Source organism: Brassica oleracea, chromosome C3 (assembly GCF_000695525.1).
Source record: "Brassica oleracea var. oleracea cultivar TO1000 chromosome C3, BOL, whole genome shotgun sequence".
In the NCBI taxonomy this organism is placed as follows: Eukaryota; Viridiplantae; Streptophyta; class Magnoliopsida; order Brassicales; family Brassicaceae; genus Brassica; species Brassica oleracea.
The window spans coordinates 47,379,043-47,388,709 of record NC_027750.1 but is presented as its reverse complement, the minus strand read 5'-3'; the positions used below and the strand labels follow the sequence as shown (position 1 = coordinate 47,388,709).

At 35.7% G+C, this 9,667-nt stretch overlaps 1 protein-coding gene and 1 long non-coding RNA gene across 5 annotated transcripts in view; both read left to right on the top strand.

Annotated features, from left to right (window-relative positions):
- The first annotated feature begins 3,123 nt into the window (after window positions 1-3,123).
- LOC106330761 lies at window positions 3,124-3,657 on the top strand. Its single transcript, XM_013769181.1, has one exon. It carries the CDS (start codon window positions 3,124-3,126, stop codon window positions 3,655-3,657), a length of 534 nt encoding a protein of 177 aa, XP_013624635.1.
- Window positions 3,658-8,664: 5,007 nt separating this feature from the next.
- Window positions 8,665-9,667, top strand: part of LOC106334880 — a 2,643-nt gene continuing 1,640 nt past the window's right edge. For all 4 annotated transcript variants that reach the window (XR_001268689.1, XR_001268686.1, XR_001268687.1 and 1 more), the window contains exons 1-4: window positions 8,665-8,726; window positions 8,835-8,916; window positions 8,994-9,119; window positions 9,213-9,316. This is a non-coding gene — a long non-coding RNA (uncharacterized LOC106334880). The remainder of the gene's footprint in view (window positions 8,727-8,834; window positions 8,917-8,993; window positions 9,120-9,212; window positions 9,317-9,667) is intronic.

The following is a 9,667-nucleotide window of genomic DNA, read 5'->3' as shown; positions in this document are numbered from 1 at the left end:
CTTTCCCAGAGGTCCCGGATTCTCTGCGAGAGCCAATGACAAGTAACCAAATAATGCGGAAAATATGTAAAGACAATAAAGTGTGGGAACCGAAATTTGCACTCTCGATTTCCGTTTAAATTAGGAAAGTCAAGAAATTCTAACTTTCCCAGAGGTCCCGGATTCTCTGCGAGAGCCAATGACAAGTAACCAAATAATGCGGAAAATATGTAAAGACAATAAAGTGAGTTTAGAAAGAGTTGATCTTATTTCGAATCCGCGTAAGAGCGTTGCGATCATTACAAAAGATTACAAAAGCTTCGTCCGCAAGAGCTTTCAGTGAGTTCCCTAGTTCTAACGACCAAAAACCTTAAACCTAGTTGAGTCGCAGCTCGATAACAACAAACGAAAAAGATATGAAAAAGGTTTTGATTTGATTTCGGACTGAAACTTATGAAAGGCTGCCTACGTACCCCTTTCGAGGATCAAGCCGAAAGTAGTTTGATTGAAAGAGTAGAACAAGAGATCGAACTGCCTGGGCCAGTTCGTCTAGTAATCGGGTGCCGGTCATAGAAACAGAGCATGTCGAGAATAATGCCTAAAAGTTTCTAAGTGCAGAGAGTTCTAAGTCTGAAAGAAATTGTCCTTTGTGCCTCTTGCCTAGGACTCCTTATATACTCCTCCAAGGTCGGTTTTAGTTTTTCCCTTCCTGCCCTAAAGCCGTCTTAAGTGAAAAATGGAGATATTCCATTTTTTCCGATCTTCATGTTTATCCGCGGAAACTTAACATTTTTTCTGCGGAAACTTATCTTTATATTTGTTTTTATAAAATAAAAACATAAACCGCCAGAGTATCTACGAGCTCATTCTTAAAGAATCGTAAGTGGGCTTGTGGTCGCATTTTAGACCTCGTTGGGCCGTCTTTCGACATAAAACGTTTGTTACGATTTTCTTTTCGACAAAAAACAAGTTCTCGCGGTTTTTATCGTAAAGTCTCAACGGTAACTTTGATCGGAATGGTGTGAGAAATGATATGGCTGCGGTACATGGGAGCTAGCATTAAGGAACAGACGAGAATGCATGGATTTGGGTCATACCCGTTGATCGATGTCCGAGACAGTTCGGTCGCTATGTAGCGACCTGGTCCATGCTGGATCGGTTGCTATGTAGTGACCGAACGAAAGGTTTGGTCGGTCGCTACGTAGCGACCTACCGAGTGGCTTGGTCGGTCACTACGTAGCGACCGACCGAAAGACTTGGTCGGTCGCTACGTAGAGACCGACTCATTCGCGGGTCAGTCGCTACGTAGCCACCGACCGAGTGGCTTGATCTGTCACTACGTAGCGACCGACTCGTTCTCGGGTCGTTCGCTACGCAGCGACTGACCGAATGGCTTGGTCAGTCGCTATGTAGCAACCAACCGAGTGCTCGTTCGCGGACCGGTCGCTACGTGGAGACCTTGTCTGGATCTTTATCTGACGTTTCATGAACGTGTTCTCGGACTATTGGTGTTTAGTTTCGACGAATCAACCGAGATTAGTGCAAGATTTTACCGCAAAGTTCTTCGTAAAGATCTTTTTACGAAGATTTTTTTTTTCGTGAAAACATTCATGCTGATTTTTACGGGGACTTTCAAATATTCATTCCGTCGTGACCGATTTTGACCCCAACAGCCTGCCTTAGGCGCGCCTGATCCTATGAAGGATCTGAGTCTGGCCGGTTGTTTCTGTGATGTTTTGGGATATGATTGATTAAGGAATACTAGGGAACCGAACCATGCATGATTAGTTTTTGATGTTAGGTTATCGGCCATGTATTGATTGATGTGTATGGATTGGTTTCAGGATCGGACTTGGACCGTGGTAAAGGAAAGGCACCGTGAGGACTCAAGCGATGGGAAGATATGTGGTGATTGAGTCATTATTGATAAATGTGAAGTATTGATAGCCTATTGTGCAAAGTGTGAACTTATGATAGACTAAGTGTATAACTTATTAGTATGAACGTATGGATGATGTATGGATCTCATTTATTATATATATACAATCGATTTTCCCCTTATGTTCTTCCTGTTAAGTTGATTTGTTGATGAACCTCAATTGAAATGAAATGGACTTAGAATCTAAAGACTTAAAGCCGGATTCATATAGAAATAATCAAGTGGTAAGGCAGCGGATCAGTTTGGGCCTAAGGGCCGGGGATCGGGTCATTACACTCTCTGTGTAACTACAGAATCTTTCTCGGTTCAAGTCAATGAAGAGCTAGTTGGTTTCTTCAAAAGCAAAAGAGGTCCAAGACAGGGGTGTGCCCCCTCACCATATCTGTTTGGGATCAGCATGCACGTCCTATCGAAGTTGTTGGATAAGTCAGCAGCTGAGCATCGGATAGGATATCATCCTAAGTATAAAAACTTGAGTCTCACACACTTAAGCTTTGCTGATGATATTCTTGTTTTCTCAGATGGGACTACTCGACCCATGGAAAGCATTCTGGAGGTCTTCAAGAAGTTTGAAATTATTTCAGGTTTAATGATGAGTGTAGAAAAGTCTACGATTTTTTTTTGTGCTGGAGTGGCGGATAGTACAAGACAAGAACTTCAAGACCATTCAGTATGGAGGTTGGTGTGCTTCCGGTGCGCTACCTAGGGCTTCCTCTCCTAACTAAGCGAATGGGAAGGGCTGATTACCAATCAAGAAGCGCATTAGTTTGTGGACAAATCATTTTCTATCTATGGCTGGTCGGCTGCAGCTTATCAAGTCAGTGCTAATGAGTATTGCGAGCTTCTGGATGTCTTCTTTTTGTCTCCCAGGGGAATGTTTGAAAGAGATTGATAGTTTGTGTTGTGCTTTTCTTTGGTCTGGTCCAACTCTAAGTGTGAAGCGAGCAAAGGTAGCATGGAGTACAATTACTATGTTAAAATCTAAGAGAGGACTCGGCTTACGACCATTAAAGGAAGTTATTGTAGCATTCTGCCTGAAGATCATATGGAGGATCACGACATCTCGGTCTCTCTTGGCTCGTTGGGTGAAATCATATTTTCTCAAGGGTGAGACTTTCTGGGCAGTGAAAAGTAGCACAACACTGGGCTCTTGGATGTGGTGAAAGCTCTTAAAGTATAGAGACAAAGCAAAAGAATTTCACAGAATGGAAGTGAGGAATGGTAAAACAACCTCGTTCTGGTACGACACTTGGTCAAAGATGGACCACTTGTTAGATCTTACGGGTGTTCGGGGATGTGTGGACATGGGGATCTCGTTGAAAGCAAGTGTTGTGACTGCTGTTGCTCGCCGGCCATGGCGTCATCGCTCAGACTTGTATAATATGATTGAGGATGCACTTCATACACAGCGAAGTAAGATGACTCTGAGGGAGGATGTAGCTCTATGGAAGTCGAATATGGAAGTCATTAAATTAAAGTTCAGCACCAAGAACACATGGTCTCTTATAAGAAGTTCTGCGCCTACCGTCAATTGGCACTCCAATATTTGGTTCACCCATTCGACGCCGAAGTACGCTTTCATGGTGTGGCTTGCAATGCATAATAAGCTGTCAACAGGAGACAGAATGCTCTTATGGAACGTTGGCATTGATGTGATCTGTGTTTTGTGTCAACAACAGTTGGAAACAAGAGATCATCTCTTCTTTGGCTGCGCTTACTCTCAGAATTTTTGGTTGTGATTAGTGCGATGTCTACTCCCCTCCCGCTTGTCAGACCAATGGCAGGACATCATTGTGATTCTTGCAGACAACTCTATCTCGACGCTGAAGCTCTATCTCATACGCTACAACTTTCAAGCGGCTCTACACTCTATTTGGAGGGAACAGAATAATACGACGCCATGGGAATCAGTCAACTCTAGCGGGGCAGCTGACTGCTATGATAGATAGACAGATTCGCAATCAATGTCTACTAATCATCTCCAAGAGAATTCGACACCACGAAGGTGTTCTGCAACTCTAGCTTTTTATTAGATAGTCAAAAATGTGCTCTGCTTTGTAGAAAAACTTTCTAGTTAAAGTAGCAACTAGGTGTTTTTCTGCACCTTGTGCAGTAAAAAATTTTTTAAATCTAATTTATATTTAAAAATAAATTTTATTAAATATTATATATTTTACTATTTTCTTACTAATATTTAATATAGATTTGATATATATTAAATCAATTTGCATAAAACTAATAAAAATTGTATAATTATCAAAAATTTAGCGTAAACAATATTTATAAAATTTGTAGATATATAAGAAACTAATGATTTTACTATTAGATATTTAATTTTTTTAAAATTGTAATTTTTTTTGAAACCTTTAATAATACAAATTGTATAATTATACAAAAATAATAACATTTCGAAATTTGAAATGTTATATATGAATATATTTATTTTATAGATGATGTATGAGCTATTACTATATTTAAAAAAAGTTTACCAAAACGAAATATCAATATTAAATGTAATATCTGAATTATTACCATATTCTATTAAGTTTGCCAAAAATATAAATCAACATTAAATGAAATTATCCATGTCATATTTTTCTGGAAGCCATGTCATCAATTTCAGTAGCCATGTCATATTTGTTTTGTGAAATTGATTGTAAAAAGGACATGTGGCAAAATCACTTCACAAATATAGTTTAGGGGATAGGTGTAACACATACTTTTCTTAATAAATTTTACATATTATTCAAAAAAAAACCAAATTTTCTTAATTCATGTATAAAATTCAAAATAATTTATTATTAATGGGAGCGAGGAATTCAAGAGCGAGTCAGTCTTCACTTCACTCGGAGATAAATGCTCTTATTTGGGGAATGGAGTGTATAAGAAATCTAAGACAATTTACTGTTATATTTGAACGGATTGTTTTCAGTTGGTGAAGATGGTTTAGGAAACAGAAGAATGGCTGCACTTTGCAAGTTACTCAGAAGACATACATATCTTGAAGAGAAGTTTCAACAGCTCAGATCTCATTCATATACCACATACGAATAATTCAAGGGCGGACGTCTTGCATGCAGCGAAAGAAAGCAATCGTTGTTTGTTGTCTATATGGATATGGAGCTACAAGTTTGGTTTGCAGAATGTACATGATTCTGTTTATGTTGCCGACAAAAAAAATATTATTGTTGCAATTGTTTAATCCAAAATGAAAGTAGCTATATTTTTAGGTGAAAAGTTTTCATTAACCGTGTCAAACAACAATATCGTAGTAGATGACTAATTTATTTTATGATATTAATTAATAGGTAGTTACAATTAGATACACAATCCCCTATGATTTAAAAAAACGTTTATCAAGCTCTCTCTCTCTCTATCTATCTCTCTTTCACATAGCAGATGAGATGAGAAAATTTGATGTAAAATAGTTATCTTCGATCATTTAGATCGACTTTTTGTTTCCGGTTGCGTTTTAACTTTTTTGCATGGTGATTTTGTAGTGTCTCAGTTTAAGTTGTTCTTCAAGGTTTTCTTCTTTTATATGGTTTTAGACTGAATTTATAAAGGCTTTGATTATATCCAGGGTTCTTGCTTATGGTTTTCTTTCGTGAGAGACTATGAACTCCTGACTAGCTTAAGTCGAGTTGCCTTCATCAGAGGAGACGCTTTCAACTATTTTTAAGGAAATTAGTCTTTATCTCCTCTGTTTCGTCTGTGAAACGGCATATAGGTAAGGCTTTCTTTTGGAAAAGAGAAGGATGAGGAAATATTAGATCGATTGGTTCACAAAGGAGTAAGAAGAGTTGGCGTTTTGTTTAGCGGTCTGACAAAGATTCTTCGATGAATCGATTCGATTAGTCTCAAGATTGATAATCTGAAGATGTTGGGTGGTTCGATTGAGGCGGCGGCAGAGGCGAAAGAGGATTTTGGTGAAACTTGAAGAATCCGGCGACAGTGGCGAAGCGTCTGCCGTGTTCAATGTTTCCTTTCTCCAGAAACTTCATGAATTGTTGTGTGTCTTCGTGAAGAGAAGCGTTTGGAACATGTGGCGGGCATGGAGGTAGGCATTAGGATTGTCAGCCGATACAAAAAATTAGGCCGGATTCTCAGGTTCAGCATGTAATGGTCCATTTGGCCTTTTCCATAATGGAAATTAAGTTAACAAAAAAACAACTTTTATCATAATAATAGCTCCAATTATCAAAAGAGTTATTTTTGGGTTCAGCCAGTTCACCAACCAATAGTATTTCATCATTTCAAATTCGATATCTTCTAAAAAAGAAAACAAAATATTATCGAATTATATTATGTTTTTTAAAATAAAAAGGTAAAAAAAACATAGAAGTTACAGAAAAAGAATTAAAAAAATATTTTTAACATCGTAGCAAAACACTAAACCCTAAATCCTAATTCCTAAACCCTAAACCTTTGGGTAAACCCTAAACCCTTGGGTAAATCCTAAACCCTTGAAAAAATCCTAAACTCTAAATAAAAAACACTAAAACCCTAAACCCTAAATCCTAACCCTAAACCCTTGAATGTTTTAGTGTTTAGTGATTTTGATTTAGTGTTTAGGATTTATCCAAGGATTTAGGGTTTACCCAAGGGTTTAGGATTTAGGGATTAGGATTTAGGGTTTAGAGATTAGGATTTAGGGTTTAGTGTTTTGTTGATGATGTTAAAAATTTTTTTTTTTTTGGAATTTACTACTATTTTTTTATTTATTTCTTTTACTTTTTAATTTTAAAAACATAATATAATTTGACAATATTTTGTTTCCTTTTTTAAAAGATATCGAATATGATATAATACAATCCTATTAGTTGGTGAATCTACAGGTTCACCTTAGGGGGTGAACCCAAGAATAAGTCTTATCAAAATGCCTAAAATAAATTTAAAAAATAAAAAAATAAAAAAAGATAAAAGATATTTATACCCATAACATTAATTAATCGTCGACTTATAACTTAGATTTTAGTGGGGTTCAGGGGGAGGTGGGGTTAGGATAGACTTGCGCAAATAAACCGAAGCTGGAAATCCGAACTGAACCCAACCCCATAAAAATGAATCGAACCAATTCAAATCTAACGTAAATATCTTATGGATTTTGTTGTACGGTATTTTGGGTTATGAGTTTTACCCGAAACGAATCCGAACCCAAATAGATATCCAAAAAATCCAAAAAATCAAAATCCTTACTATGAACTCGTACCAAACCCGATATTATTCTCGAATATATATCCAAAATATATTAAGATATAATTGAATACCTACAATAATTATCTATTACATGGATAATTAACTCAAATATTTAGTTTAATATATATTTGGTATTTGGTCAATATTGATGTTCTTACAACTGCATTTGAACTTTACTTGTGAACAAGTTTACTTGTGAAGTTTAAACAATGTTGTTTTATTTTAAAGTTTAGATAATGTTTTCGACGTTTATAGAATTAGTAGTTGTTAATTTTAATTTGTTTACATTTCATTATGTATAATCCTCGTTTGCACAAAGTATGTCTGATGTTGTCACATATGGTTGATAGACAAGTCTCATATGGTTGATAGACGAGTCTCCATAAGTTGTTTTGTTTTGAAAGACAACAATATGGCTTCAAGAAACCACATACACAAATTTATTAATAGATTGAAAATATATTGAATTCAATTAAGTACAAATTAATACTTTTGAATGCTTCAAGGCAAGTCTTTCTCGGAACCGAATATTGAAATAAAGTGTAAAAAATATATATATATATTTTTTTAAAAGTTTCAGATATTGAATAAAGTTTCTTATAAATATTTTTATTTTAATATTTATTTAAATATTTGTTTATATTTATATATCTCTAGAATAAGTGCATAATCCCCCTATATATTAAAAGAGAAGTCACTTTAGTGACTTCTCAATAGATGGCAATCATACAGAGCTTCTCAGAAAATTTCTCTTAATCTTATTGGTTGATTTTTGATAATTTTTTTAAAAAAAAAAATCAGCGGGAAAGAGTTAACCTAGAACTACTTAATTTAGGTTTCCAAACAGTTTAAAAGAATAAAGATAAAACACTAAGAGTGTGACTGGTGATCAAGGAAATGAGGAGCAACACTATGTTCCTTAACATTCTTTAAACTTTTTACCATTCATGAGGAATATGTTTTCCTTTTCATTCCTCTTCATTTCTTTATCTGTAGAGAATTATAGAACAAATCAATTCCTTATTAATTGTGATAAGGAACCATCATTCCTCGTCATTCCTAAAATTTTATTTCTACTCATTCATTTCCTATCCGTTCCTATTGTTTCCACGATGGTTACCAGTCACACCCAAGCCTTTCTCTTTTGTCGATTAGAAGAACCAAAAGTTGAAATGTTTCTCAAAAATCTGAAACTTTTGGTCTGTTTTTCTTCAGTTCTTGTCTATGAAGCTTGCTACTATAAATCCAAGGATGGAGTTTAATGCTAGTGCTGCTTTATCCACAGAGGTAAGCTGCGATGATACAATGTTGCTTCCTCTAATCGAAATTTCTGTATTAATTAATAATGTGTTATTGTATAGATGATTCAACCAGCAAAATATATGTTATTTTCATCCCTAAAATCCAGAGTCCTAAACTTCCACACTACTCTCTGCTTTTTTTTGTTTGAAGAAAATCTCTCTCTAGAGAGGAACTCGGATGTTGCAGTCAGATAGTGTCTTCGGCCAAAACCTGACAGTACTCTATAAATGCAGTGAAGTAGTGTTGCTCCGGAGTAGCCAAGAGATATTGTGTGTGTTACTCGTAGATGTTTCTACTTCTTCAGAAGGTTTGGCTGGTCTTCCCGTCTCCTCTTTTGCTCTTTATGTCTTAATATTATATGTTCTGTAACTTCTGTTGATACTGACTCGCTTTTCTTGACCCGTGGAGTATGCAGACAGAAATTTAAGGTTACTGTGTTCGCATGCTATCAATGATATACAAGATGCCTCAGTTGGTCTAGGACTTCAAGTTATAAGGTTAGTCTTTAATGGTTCCGCTTTTAAACTTGATTTTGTCCCCATGTTCCTAATCTCTCTCTTACTTTCTGGTGGAGGCTACATTTTAAGGAGGGCACAGAGTACAATTTCATAAGAGGGAGGATCGAGAAAACAACAGTTTTACTCAAAATCATTAAAATCTAGGATTCTCAAGCTACGGAACCTATATGTTCTTTGGGAAGGTGAGCTATATCATCATTTTTTTCCTTCAGTTCTTTTCTTATTGCACATGCCGTTTTCTGATTTGACATGTATTGAAACTTAAATGAGAGCAGGGAAAATATACAAATGGAAATGTTTGAGAAAGAAATATGTGGTGGTATGTAGCTGAATATATTCCTGTATAGTGTTATCCAGTTTCAGAGCAGCACTCTTGGAGGTATATTCTTTCTTTCGCAAAAGATTGATTGAGGAATGGTTCATATCAAATATGTAGTTGTTTGAAGCTGGGGATATACCACTGACTTTTCCTAGATAGTTGTTAGACCAATTTTGAAGCTTTCAGTTTTCTTGGACCAATGTATCTGTAGGATTTAGTATAAAATATAGATTTCATAGCCTATTTAGAAAAGCCCAAACCTATTATCGATTTTGAAAAGAAGAACATATTTTTGTAATAAATAAATTTATTTATTTAAAATTACAAGGGTTTTTTGTATTACTTCTGCAAGTTGCAAAGTAACTTATGAATAGTTTAAATGTAAGTTACCTTATTTAGAGAAAACATTTA